We start from the raw sequence: 14,885 nt of genomic DNA, 5'->3' as shown, positions 1-14,885 counted from the left end.
CAACATAATATGCAATCAAATAAAAAAAATTAAAAAACTGGTATAGAAGTATAAAAATCAAGGAATTCCCTACGACGCTACGATCCCACAGCCGCCATTGCATCGTGAAAACTCCCGACATACATTGCTAAATCTGAGCGCATGCGCTGATTGGAAACCGGAACTTCCGCTTGCCATCTATCATGGTACTGGGCGGAGCCAAATCCCGTGATTGACGTTCGTGTGCTGGCGAAATGTGAGCATGACGCAAGGCTGTGATTGGTCGCTTTAATCGATGACGTCGTCATCGTCGCGGCATACGCTCATCTTTTATGGCGAAGTGGCTTGACTGGCATTATCGTTCAACCCACCTTGGAGCCGCTTGCTGTCCGTCAAAAGTATTCCAATCAAAACACTCAATTATAGTCGGTTTTAGTGCAGCGTGTGGAGTGCGCCAGGTTTTATGGATGTTGGTCGCCAAAGGGTTCGGTGCTGAGCTTGGACGGTGCCTTGAAGGCGGTCGGGGCCCTTGCTCGATTTGAAGGCCCCTCCGAGTGTGTACTCATAGAATGAACGATCAGCAAACAATGATGCATCCTGTTTCACAACTCCCATCTGCGAGCATGGCCGGCCATGTAGGGGCCCAACACGGCTATGGACTGGCCCAGCCGTCTCACGTTGTCAACCCGGGATCCCAAGGGGGGACTCCCGACCAGGACGCCCCAAAACACGACATTTCAGAAATTCTGCAACAAATCATGAATATTACGGACCAAAGCTTGGACGAAGCACAAGCGAGGTATGCCTTCGGTATCACAGCTTATTATTATTATGCAACGGCGTGCTAAGCCTAACGACGGCGCGCTGCTTGAGTTGCTACGACCGTTGCCTGAGTTTACGGCCGCATGCACACATTTCACGCATTTTGTTCAAATATGTTAATTTTTTGAAAATTTTTTGGAGTGCTCCTATGCTGAGAGTTGTTCTTTTCTCTCGTGTAGGAAACACACGTTGAACTGTCATCGAATGAAGCCAGCTCTGTTTAGCGTGCTATGTGAAATAAAGGAAAAAACAGGTAAGTGTTGTTCTGTTTACATTTTGAATGAGCTAGATCAGTATTTTGATACCATTAAATCTGTCACAGGAATGTTATTTATACCTGACGTGATGTATAGAGTACTAAAAGAACAATAAGGAACACAAATCTACATGGATTTCTGTCATGTCAACATTTGTTGACATTCCATAAATATGAATAAGTGTTCTCTTGTAGTGTTAGTTGCAGTACATTCTTCTTATATCGAAATGCATAATTCTCGAATTAAATTAATATTTTGTTTACAATCAGTGTACTCATTTGTAAATTCTGATTTCTTTTATTTACCTTTTAAAATTCAGAAACAATTATTTTGGCAATCACTGTGTACAACATTACATTACATTTTGTTTACAATTTTGCTTCATTGCATCTGCCATATTGATATCAAGCTCTGAGCGTAGTATTTTAAGATTCTACAGCATATTTCTGTTCATAAACATACATCTACTGTTTTGCGTAAGCTGCAGCTCTTGCGAGAAATATATTTCGATGTGAATTTTGTTGTGAGTAGAATAATAATGAAATTTTATAGAAATTCTATCCTTACAATTTATAAAACTGTTAATGTACTATTATAAAAGCAGTGTTTTTTTAATTGTCAAGGAATTTCTGATTCGTATCAAAGAGTTTCTGAATGACTTTTTTTTTTTATATATGTGCATTATTCCTTTTCGAATAGCTTTTTAGAAATTTCATAGAGTGTTTAAATTGTTTCAACATGAAGCTCTAAATTTTTGCTGTAAGTTAGAAAAAAACATGGTTAATCGTTTTATCATCGGAATAATTTCTTTAAAATCTGATCTTGATCGTGAAAGTGTTTTGAGAATTTTTTAAATCCTATTTGAATTTATGTTTCATGTTATGCATGTATATCATTTCAGACCAAATGATGAATAGCTAAATGCATGTATTGGGTATTTTTTCATTTATGCGCATTAGTTTTTCATATTATCTTAGATTTCTGGACAGGCTTCAAAATATATAAACGAATAACTTTTTGTCGTTTCTGAATCATACTTATAAAACTTTATTTTCAATCAATTTATTAAGGATTAGACATTGTATTTTAAACATTGTACATGCATTACAAATATTGTGGAAATTTTAATATGCATTGCATGGCACTTACATTGACTTGCTCATTTTGGGAAAAGTTTTTTTATTTTGATGCTATTTACATTTAAAATATTTTTGTAATCTTTACATCTTACATTTAATGTCAAATTATTTATATAAAATTACAAAAATGCTTTTGCTCTTAATATTTAGATTTAAAATTCCGCTTATATGAAATTAAGAAGTATTCTTTATTTCTGCATGAGTAAAACAAGACAGTGCCAGTATAATTAGCAACTTCCAATTTAATTTGGACCGCTTCATTATTTTGAAGTCAGTTGTGTAACTTGATGACTTTTTCAGTTATGATATAGGTATATTTACAATATAATATAAGCAATGGTAATCTAACTTTTGTTTAATTTTTATTTGTATTAAAACTTGTAAAGAAAGGATTTTTACCTGAAAACATACCTGCAAATGTAATCTTCTGGCTATTCAATTTTATTATGTTTTATCTGTTTATTCAAAATAGTATGAAGGCAGTATATCTGCCTTCGTACTATGTTACATATTATTACTTCATACAGATAACAATATAAAACAGTGCCATTAAAATATTGAACTTTAAAATACAAAACAAGTTTTCATGCAGAAAATGGGAGGAATTTTATAATTTTTATTCTATTTATCAAAAAATATCTTTTATGGTAATACAATACTGCAACTCAAATATGTAAAATTAAAACGTGTATTTTCATTATAATGCTTTAATTTAAAATTCAGCAGTTTTTTAGCACCAGTTATAGCTTCTGCTTTCATTTAACACAGTGTATGTTTGAATATAATAATAGGTTTCTGGTGTATTTTAACTTTTGTTTTACTACATAAATACAAATTTAAATAAAAAATTGCATAAATAAAAGATTTGAAATATTCAGCTAATTTAATGTATGAAGTTTCATGTAATATATGAAAATAGTTTTTCAGTAGCGTATAAGTGTAAAAAAGAGATACTTAGGCTATAAATAATAGACTGTTTCCATATAAAAACTTTTAAATGCAATATAACAAGCTAGGAATTTTAGAGATCCTTGTTGGTAAGATTTATCTAATGTCCTACTGATTTTAATTAAACTAATAATTTTTGAGCGACTAGGAGGCTAGTTCAAGCTGAAATAATGAACATTTCAAACAAAATAATTTTTTCATGAATATTTATTTAATTTCAAAGTTATGGTATAGAATGCTGATCTAGTTCTTTTGAATAATTTATTCAATGTGTTATTCATGTGTTAAAACATAATAAATAATCTTCATACTCTATTAAGGTTTATTATATGTGTCTCAGATAATAATATTTACATTAATTTTAAAGGTTTATTAAAGAGCTTAGTTTTCTATTTTAAATTCATTGCTATACTATTCTCTGAATATATTAAAAAGAGACAGAAATATTATTTTTAAGAAGTAAATACTCAGAATACAAAATAATTTCTTTAGTTTTTTTTCTTAAAAGTTCTATTAATTTATAAAATTGCTTAGTTTTTTTTTTTTTTTTTAATTTAGTATGCAAGTATAATAATAATAAACTTGACATTACTTTGGCCATAATTGGCAGCATATCTCTCAGCCTTATTCCATTGTGCGATATTCAAACAACTTTCCATGCTTCGCCCTTTGTAGCAAAAAGAAATATTCTCCGTATCCTACTTGCACGAAAGCTACGTAATTAATATTATCGTTTACACAGTTAAGCGGCTGGGTTAAAGTAATTGTATTTTTTTTCCCCCATCCATGTTTTAATTCATAACATGGGGAGTGGATTGTGTCAATATTTGAACTTGACGTTGTACCGAAAACAGCGTGTAATGTATTCCTCTACCACATTTCCTCTGTGTTTTAAAAAGTATTCCAGTGAGCTAACATTGAATGTTTGATTGCTTTTCGCCATTATAAATATGTGAGATGATGATCCTGTCGAGATAGAAGCTGTGAAGTATCACTAAATGTCGAACGTAAACTTATCGTTTGACGCTACGAATAACAAAAGTTTAAAGTTAAAAATGTTGAATGGGATGATTTGTAGACAGCTTAAAAGGGAAAATTAACACAGAGCACTGAGAGATTATGTAGCGGCAGTGCAGTATACAGGAGGCACACACACACAAAAAAAAGTAAAATTTGGAGTTGATGGGGTTAAAAAAAAAAGGCTAGCGTAATTACTATCACATTTTAAATGGTGGCTGGTGAGCAAAGAAAGCCGTTTCGTAAGTGGTGCGAAAGCTTTTTTGTTTCTTTTAATGACCTTGGTTTCTTTTCCATTCGTTTGCAGCAGGCGTCGCATTTCATTCAAGTTCCATGCCTAATGGCGTCTGAGATCGAAAACCCGCTTGATTCCCGTCTTATAAGAACATTTCATTATGTGGCATAAAATAATCAATGAAAGTGTGAGGATTACATCATTTTCTCGTTAACCGTCGTTTAAAACCGTACTGATGCTTTGAAAGAAGTATTTTACGTAATATTTACTTAACTGTTAAAAAAACAAAGATTATCATAAATTTTCTGGCGGGAATAATAATGTCATATCTCAACTCGGAAGAATTCGAATAATTAATTTTTATACCATGGTAATTAATGGAATAAGATTCTTCATTAAATAAACATTTAGTGTATTTTTGTAATTGAAGTTAAATTTTAGCGTATTTTGGATACCAAAAATAAATATCTGTTTCACATTAAAAATATTTAAAATTGAGAAGCTTTGTAGGAAAGATATCTGTATTCTTCATTTTATACTTAATGCTCTTGTGTAACTTTTTTTTATTTCTGTTCATAAAAGAAATGAATGTAAAGCAGAAATGTGTTTATATTTTAATACTTGAACCGTGTCACGGAATTACACTTATTAAATATTTTCACTTGAATGCTTAACTTATTACAATTTAGCTTTGTGGCTCATTTTTATACCTGAGGCATAGTGCTGTGATAAAGCATAATTTCCTACATTTAAATTCACTGCAATTATTATACCATCAACGGTGTATTTTAAAAATATAATCATTTTGATTAATTTTATTTCTTCCTCAAAATAATGTAAATTGGAATTTTACTTATTTGATGGACATATCAAATGCAGAAATATTTTGTCTAAAATTATATCTTAGTTTATGTTAAAATATTCCTCTCGATCAGAATTTTATTAAGTAGTGCATTGTTTTCTCAATAGAAACGTTATGCCTAATCTCTAGAAAATGTAACAATTTATTTTCTTGTTTCTCTTAAATAATGATGATAATAATAACAATAAATATTTTATAAATAACAAAAATCTTGAAAAGATTCAGATTCAGTATAATATTCTGCAATGAATCTATTATCTGTTCATTTACTGCTGTGCTGAAATTAGTGTAGCTGGGGGGGATGTGTTTATCTATTTAAAATGTTTATTAACTAAGACAAACTAGGACTTTATTACTAAGACCAAAATGTAACTAACTAAATGTAAATTAAAAAAGACTTAAAAAAATTTATTTTTGTTTATATTTTAATTAAAGTATATTTGAATATACCTATACCAAAATTATAACAGTGAAATGTTAGTTTTTAATATCACAGTCTTCATTTTTTGAAGTTATGGACCACAACAGTGGAGTCCAGACTGTTTGTTCATGCTTTTAATTACCATGAATGATAAGCATGTGCAACGGTAAATGCGACTGCCAAACGTTTTAATGATGTACGGCTGCTGTTTCTAAAATGTGAAAATTATCGATTTAACTTACTGCAACAGAATCAGCTGATTCGATTTCAGCAATATATTACTGATATTAGTACATCAACGTAAGAATGTCTATCAGCAATTTATTCTTTCTTAAATGAAAATGATAAAAGGAAATAATATGAACCAATAATTTCTGTAAAATGTTATGTAGATGATGGCTTAGGAATCGTATAATTCATTTACTTGCAGATATATATTTTCCAGACTTGTATGACCGTCCCTCGGACTCGAGTTAGCAGGATGGGGGATGGAAAATGACACCCCTCTTCGTTCTCGCTTCCCTGTCACTCAATGCATCGCCCCTTTTTGAAACATTCTCGGAACAAAACTAGACGAGGAGAAATAGAACCCTCTCCCCCACGTTTTCTACCCTCCCCAAAGTGGGATGGTGCCGGGGGGCCCTTAGTAGGTCGTCCCATCCGAGAGGGGAGGCCCTCTGCCCGTCTGTCCATACACATACGGCTTCTTTTGGGACCGTCTGTTATATAGAAGGAGGCTGTGATAGCCATTTTGTTGAAGACTCCGGTGCTTGTAGCACGGAGAACTATTGAATAGTCTGGTAGAACTAAAATGTATTTGACTTTTTTTACACAGAGTTGCACCGTTCATTGTATCCTGTCTGCGATTTGTACAACCATAGTGAATACTAGGGCCTGTAGGTGCCCGAAAGGGCTCTATTGGCTTTTTCCAGACATTTAGTTCGAATACAAACGTTTATCATCCAAGAAGGGATAGCAGCATTCTAAACTGTCCACTTTTGGTTCAGAGCTATGGAATTTACTATTGCAAAGTTTAATACTTAGATATATTTAATTTATGACTGTACTGAAGTATGCGGTAGAACAGTGGCCTCAAACTGGCGAGCTGCATGCGTCCCCCAAAGCAATTTTTAATTAAGCATAATTATAACGTTATTGTATTAAGAATTTGAAGTAAGGTTTAATATTTTAGTAATTTAGTGTCCAGTTTGACATTAATTTTCATTAGCATTTACAACGAATGTTAGTAACACCGCAAAAAATCTATGAATATAGCTAAGTAACTTACACAGTAATGCAAATCTTATTCAGATATCTTAATATACAGATTTGATTTGCTTTTTTTCGTACTTGCCAAACGTCAAGTGCGAATTTTTGCAATACGAGTAATCGCTTTGTTTAAGAATGCATTTGTATTTGAACAGTTTTTTATTTTTTTAATACCTGCGATTAAAAATTGAAAAGGCTTTAAAAGAAAAGAATCAAGCTGATCGATAAATATCTACAGTTTATGATAAAGATATTTTCTGGTAATTTTTCTCCGAAGTTACAATTATTTATCCAAATCGAAACTCAGGAGATGTAGCTGAAAGCTGTAGTAAGAAAGGAGATGATAATTTTGAATGCGTCAAAGAAGAATTTAATAAAAAAAAGACAGTTAAAAGATTGCCATTATTATTCTCAAGTTTAATTTGTTTATGTTTAGTTCAAGTAAGTGTTTCGTAGTTAAATCAACATAGTTGAATTATTTGAAATAAATATCTATCTGAAAAGTAAATATCTAGTAATCAGTAAGTTTGAATTACTAGCGGAAGTACCCGATGCTAGTTAAGTTAGATTGAAATAATGTATCTAACAACAGAGAGAACGATATCGCAGTAATCCTTCTCTAATAACGATGCCAAAAATAAGATTCATAGTCATACATTTTTCAGTCTGATGTAATATGGAACCCACATAAAAAATCTCGATAGAAGAATAAGCCAATTCTCTCTCATATCGGCGAGAATGGCATGCAGCTTTTAATGATTTTCGTCTTTTTATCAAATGTTCATAAAAACTCAAGTTAAATCCAATATTTCACATATATTCAATTTCAGTCGATTAAATGTGCCAAAAAATTTACCATAATGCGAACGAACAAACACACAGGCATTCTTTTTTATATATATATATTTGATTTTTGTGAAACTTACAAATTTTTGATTAGGAAACTCTACGATTTCAAAGCGAGCCGCAGCAACACGTTTCGAAATAAAACATTTCTATCTCCAAGGTGCGAAAGTGTTGCCACTCGGGAAAATGAGTGCGAAAATTAGTGTTTTCAGAGTTTTTAATTAATATCTGGGCTGATTAAAATCGTACGAAGATGGGAACAGTCGAAATGGCACCCCGCGAATTTTTGGAATCGAGAATTTATTATTTATATTTGGCAATGGTATTTTATTTCGTTGCAAAACTTAGATTTATTTTATTTATTTATTTATTTTTATTAACAAACTGTACTATTTGAAAGCGAGCAGTGGCAACAACTTTCGCAATAAAGCAGCTTTTTATCTCCAGCATGCGAGACCTTTGCCACTCGGAAAAATGAGGGCGAAAATTATCGTTTTCAGAGTTTTAAATTAATATCTCTGATTTCAGCTTTTTTTTTTTTTGAAAAAAAAGTGGACGTCAGCCTTTCCCAGGATCCAGGAAAGTAATGTAGAAAGTTGAGTAGTGAGTTAATCGCGAGCAAACACACATTCTTTCTACTTTATATATATATATATATATGTGTGTGTAGATAACCAAAGGAAATTTCTTGCAGGTTCCGAACCTTTAGATTACAAACATAAAATAAATATGAAGTGGATTTTTTGTCCTTTTGCGTCATTGTTATTACCGCTTATGTATTTTTTGATAAATATTTAACAAATAAATTTTAGATTTGGTTAAAAGTTTTCATTTTGGAGGAGGGAAAATATGTGAAAGGGAAAAAAAAAAAAAAAGACCCGTTATTCGCTTTAATTTTTGCATTTGACATGCGTGCAATTTCAACTTGAGATACTGCGGTAGAATCTCTTGGCTTGATTAAAGTCCGTTCATATAATACACTGGGTTAATTTCTGTAAGTATTAATAGTCAAGGATAGATTACTAACAGATAATAGCTGTTACAATGTTTGCTAACACATATACTTGTTTACCACGCAAGAATGGCCGTGATGAATGAGAGTCCAAATTATGGATGTTTTCCGACGTGAAGATACGTGTCGCATATTCGTTTCACAGCTTCAACGAAAAGAAACAAAAAGATGTAACCGTTGTGTAAATTCTTTTCATTTAATTTTGTTTGCCGAATTTTGGCTGAGAAATTAGCTAAATGGAATTCCATTTTCAAAAAGCAACTACTTTCAAAGTCTCTTCAAGAATTTACATTTCATGCGTATACTTTGATTATTATGTATGTATTAAGAGAAATAAATATATAACATAAATTTGAGCGTGAAATTAAAACGAGCTTTTCATGTTCTAAAATTGATTAAAACTGTCTTTAAATACTATATGCACGTATTTTTTAATTTTTATTTGTACCACGCAATTCAAAGGCCAATCAGTTAAATAAACAACGACGTTTATTCCTCCCTTAAAATATATAAAAAAACTCCTTCACATTAATTTCTGCCGCTTAAAAATATATGCAATTAGTAAAAATAAGAGTATAAGTAAAAGTGTTCTTTTTTTTTTTTTTTTTACCAATTAAAAAAATGTGATGTGTACGCCACATGACTTCTTTGTAAAAAAGGAATATTAAATTATACGGATTTTTTTCTGCTCCATTTAAACTTATTTTCTCGAATTTTATTAGAGATATAATTCAGTTCACTTCGCGACAAGGCAAAAATACATTAAAACTCAAAATATCTATATTAAAAATTGTAAGATATAGAAAAAAATAAAGCACCAAATGCAGTTAAAATAATTAAAATTACAGTTTCTATGTAAAAACAAGCAATTCGACCAGCGGGCAAGAAGGCAGACTTTTCGGTGCACAAAACTGAAAGTTTACTTTTGGTCTCATTCGGCAAAAAGACACTTAATTTGCTGTGGACGCTATGCTGAGTCAATATATGAGATAATTTAATAACTTAAATGATAATTCCAGAATGGAATAAGTGTAATTTAATTCGCAATAATAAAAGAAGACCTTACTTTGTTGTTGGGAAGCTTAATTTCTCTAGATTGGCAACAAATCCACTATTCTGCTGGGTTTCAAATGTGGCTGCTGTGGTGAAAAAATGAAGCTTAACCGCACTTAAAAAACTTTTAAATTGTTGATGATTGTACAAGTATTGCATCCAGGTTAATTAAAGGCATAAAATCCGTAACCGGAAGATAAGAACACCATAATTCAATCATGCAAAATTTGCCAACATATAAGAATAAAAAAACTAAGCTCACTGAGCCAAGTAACAGAGCGGGTATATATATTTACAATAATATAGTAAAGTTAAATTAAATAATTCTCTTGCGCCATTGCTGCAAGGAATGAAATTTGAATTTTAACAAATTCTCTATTCATATAAAGCTAATATAAAATTTAATTAAGAAAATTTTAATTCCAAAAATAAAAGTAAAAATAAAATTTATTATTGCTGCAAACTAATTTACAATACCATTTAAATTCTGAGAGCATGTGTAAATTAAGTGCACGTATCTAAAACCATGAAAAAATATATTATTCCAAAAAATTGCATAAGTGAATAATTGTTGAGCAGGCAGGAGACAAACTTATCAAGGGGAAGTTTTTTGGAATAATATATTTTTCATGGTTTTAGATACATGCACTTAATTTACATATGCTCTTAGAATTTAAATGATATTGTAAATTAGTTCGCAGCAATAATTTTTATTATTTTTGCAATTAAAATTTTTTTAATTAAATTTTAATTTTATATTAGTTTTATACGAATAGAGAATTTGTTAAATTCAAATATATATATATATATATTTATATACTTTTGGTGCGGTCGATTGCAACCAAAATAGAAGGTGCACAGCTACATGTTATAGCAAGTCCTGTGTAATAATTCGTTTGAGGAAAAAGAGTCCTTTATTCTGCCGTTAAGTACAGATATCACGCAAAAGCATCGTTAAATTGCATTCGATAGCGGTCAAAATGGGTATTTTCGTTGAAATATGATCTCCGAAATTTTTCCCTGTTACAATACTTCCTTGTACGAAGTGAAAATGAAATTATTTGCTTTAAAGAAGATATTCTTTTACATGGTATCATATCACGAATTTTTTCTAGATGCAAAAGTGTTGATTTATTTCTAAACATCAGGCTTATTTGATGCGCCATATTGTAACACTTCTGTTCATCTAACTCGATTTCTTGCTGAATTTGAACAGGCCGTATGAATTCATCATTTAATGTTTGTTATTAGAGTAATTGTTATCGGAAGTTAAATATCATTATTTTAATTTCTCCCAGTTTCCTTCCAATTGTATTCCAGGTAGTTAAAATTAAGTTCTTGAGGTTTATGAAGCGATCTCCCCGGTTTCCTATTCAAAATTTGATTCGAGAATTTTTTAAATTTGCTCGAAACAATAAAGAGCTAATAGATTCAGCTATAGAGATGTAAAAAATTACCGTAATTTTGTGTAATTGAAACAAAATTGCCTCCGCTTTCGAAAAAACTTTATATACCCGCTTGATACGAGTCGTGATCGAACGAATGAACAACACAAAAATTACTCAAGAATTAAACGAAATGCCATATACGATAAACCGTTCTACAAATTTACACATTCAATGAAATATATATTTTTAACATAATATCGCTTTTGTATGTCGTATTTTGACGCGTAATTACTCGTTTAGGCTATCAACGATTGTGAAGCTGCTTATAAACTGATCTGAAAGTTTTCAGATTTTATACCATACCCAAAAGGGGCGTTTTCTTAACATTTTATGTTCTACCTTTATTTATCAAATATCATGTTCTTCGCACTTAAACCACATAAAATTCAATTCAACAACTATGTCCCGAAATATTTAAAAGGAGGATATCTTTAGAATTTCCGATACAATCTCGCGCCGTGGTTTCCCGTACAATGTTGGAATTGCTCGCTTTGAAATTGTTGAGTTTTATTTATAAAAAATTCGTTTACAAAATATGAAATAGATAATAGAACAATTTCAAAATTCGCCCTTCCGCCATATTCGGGTGGAGGATTAGGTATTCAACGCAAAATCCTGTTTCGAGACTAATAGCCCTTCTAAAATTATAATGGATTCTGCATTTTAAGGGATTTCTGAAAGGAAAAAAATTATCCTTGAAAAACTGCAAAATTTGAAATCCTAAACCTCTAGCGTCGTTGGCGTGACAGTTTCTTAGACACTGTTTTCGTAATATGCCTTAATTTGCGGTTTGGATTATTTGAGTATGGCAAAACACTCGAGGGCTATTTGCGTACGTGAAGGATGTTTTAGGGAAAACCACAAAAGCGCCCATGCAGCTATCCTTCGCGAGATTCGTACCACGGACCAAACTACCAGTGTTTAGTGACTTATGCTGCTCTGCCGTTCGTTGGCCTTAATTTCTGGCATTGTTTTGGTTCATTAGAAGCTCCGCAGAATAGAAGCTCTATCTCTAGAAGCTCCGCAGGCCCAAAATAAAAGTCTGAAAGAATTTCCGAATGGATGAGGATTGCAGAGCTAAACATGTAAAATAATTAAATGATATTTTTATCTTTTGAACAGTACAGATATTAATGGATATAATAATGATTTTTTTTCCCATTTTCCGCAAAAAGTACTCAACGTTGATGAACATCATTGAATAATGTCGATATACATGATCTTTTTTAAAGTTTTGAGTTGAAAAGCTATAAAGATATTTTAGGTTAGCATTCAAGTGACGCAAAATGGGCAAAGATGCGAGTTTTAGAATCTCGAATCAAGATTCGCGGAGTTCTATGACTCTAATGTCTCACCCCTAATAAATATGTATGTATCTGCATTAAAGATTTACCGAAAGGTCGAGAAAATTTGAAATATTTTTATGTATATGTAGTGAATATGCCACTCATTCTGTTTCAAGCTACATAAAAACGATTTGTAATTCTGTGAACTTAAATTTTAAATGTTATTTGAGTTTTTTATAAATATTATTATTATTATTATTATTATTATTTTTTCATTCCAAAGCGAATGTAAGTAGAATGGATCATCAAGAAGTTTTAGAAGTATCGTCCGTGTTAATTGTTACATTTTTCAACTGTCTGAAAAACCAAGTTCAATTTTTAGAACAATTTAATTGAGGTTTCATGCTTACACGTTTTGAAATTTTGATTGTTGCCATTATTTTGTTTTAAATATCATGAATTTGCATTTCTTTGCATTAAGGCTACTGCTTTCGAAATGTATTTAATTTTTGCGTGTAATGTAATTTTTCTCAAAGTCAGGTGTTTTTTAGCTTGGTTTCCCCGCTTTTGTTTGGGTCGAATTTTTAAATGGAAGTTTTATTCCCCTTCTACGGGGCTGCTTTTTATTCGAAATTTATCTCATATACGTATTTCCGGTGACAAAAGTCTTTGCAGAAATTCTTTCGAAATGTGGTATAGATTAAATTTTATTTGATATCGACTTTTTCTTTAATATTCTGAATAATCAAAACAATTATTGGAGCATTTCGATTTCTGTATCATTTGGCCCACAAGTTACCGAATGGTTAACAATGACAGTTCGAACCCTGACGGAGGCATGCGTGTTTTTCTGGTTTCCCCATGAATAGTGTAGATAGATACTAGACAGTTTCCTTTCTAAAATCATCCGCGAAGGCATTCCTATAGCGATCGTGTGCCTTGCGATATTCAGATAAACGTAACCTAACCTAACCTAACTTACGTCGTCAGCTAGATTAAGAAAATAATCTTCCGGAATTTCCAACATAATTTACCAGATTTTTTAGCGTGTCAAAAACCACTTGAATTTTTTTTTTTTTTTAAAGACCTTATAAAATGATGACTCGGCGCATTTGTACTGATTAGCAAGGAATAACTTTTCTACATTAAAGAACTATTGAATTTGCTTTCGGTGTTTTTCCTCGTTGAATAGACAGAGAAATAGGAAAGAAAATACATAAAATACTTTTTAAATGAATAACTGGAAAAGGAAATCATAGTAATGATAATAATCTTGATCATGTGCGACTTAAAATAAAATCATGGAACTGCTGGTAGTTTCGAAAAATCATTCGAAAAAAATAAAAGCCATGCCAGTGTGTTATTTCTGCAGTGTCAAACTAATTACTGACTTTTGTTTTAAATTCTCTACGCAACAACATATTAATTTAGCACACAGGTGCCCAAAATTTGTTTAGTCACATATAATCAGTAACATAATGGTAGCTATAGTTATTTTTACTTATTAGTTGAATAACTGAAATCATGTGATTTAAAAGTTTTTTTAATACGCATTTTATCTACCGGGTAGAATTTCCGGTACTGGTCAGATAATCACAATCGGATATCGTCAAAAGCCAAATAGACCTGGCGAAAAATTCGAAACATAAAAATAATCGCAAAGGTATTTGCGGTACGATTAAGTTCAAGAAAAATGCAAGGGAAAAAATAATGTAACATATATTCCTGAAATTTGTACAATTAATCTATCTGTAGAGTTTGTATTCTCGTTGCCAGTTTTGAAAAAACATTCTTTTTAGCCCAAAGGGCTGTTAATTTCGTTTTCGCATTTTGCGTCGATTCACTATCTGCTTTGATTCATTTTGCAAACTGTTGCCACCAAGCCGTGTTTTCATTTGAAAACCCAATAAAGAGTAATTTTAGTGCTATGATTTGATTTTTTTCATAAAAATTAAACTTACATCTTCAGTCTTTTATTGCACATTTATTTTATTTATTTATTTATTTTTATTTATTTTTTTAATATTTTATAGTGAATATCAATTTCACTGTAGGTTCGTTATAGTCATGCTTCTAGCTTTATAGACTTTTGAAAAGCTAGTCTTTCAAATAGAAGCTTTGTAGGAAAATTGTGGCATAGAAGACAAAAAAAAAAAAAAAAAAAAAAAAAAAAAGGTTACAGTAAAGAAACTTTCTGATGTTTATCATTATTGAAAGTATTATAGCCACTAATTTGGGCTTCATTTGTAATAGAGATTTAAATTATTAAGAAGTACATTTGTATCACTGAG

General features: G+C 31.2%; 1 protein-coding gene across 2 annotated transcripts in view; it reads left to right on the top strand.

Moving 5' to 3' along the window:
* The first annotated feature begins 329 nt into the window (after positions 1–329).
* Positions 330–14,885, top strand: part of LOC118189019 (homeobox protein extradenticle-like) — a 675,900-nt gene continuing 661,344 nt past the window's right edge. The window contains exons 1-2 of one of the 2 annotated variants that reach the window (XM_085825921.1): positions 330–778; positions 981–1,054. In XM_085825921.1, coding sequence (XP_085682047.1) covers positions 549–778; positions 981–1,054 — 304 coding nt within the window. In that variant the 5' untranslated portion in view covers positions 330–548. The remainder of the gene's footprint in view (positions 779–980; positions 1,055–14,885) is intronic. The other variant, XM_085825922.1, reaches the window with a different exon arrangement.

The sequence above is a fragment of the Stegodyphus dumicola genome, chromosome 10, assembly GCF_044657685.1.
Source record: "Stegodyphus dumicola isolate Sdum_Otavi_A_Nest chromosome 10, ASM4465768v1".
In the NCBI taxonomy this organism is placed as follows: Eukaryota; Metazoa; Arthropoda; class Arachnida; order Araneae; family Eresidae; genus Stegodyphus; species Stegodyphus dumicola.
Note: the sequence above shows the minus strand (reverse complement) of the source record. Positions and strands in the feature narration are given on the sequence as shown.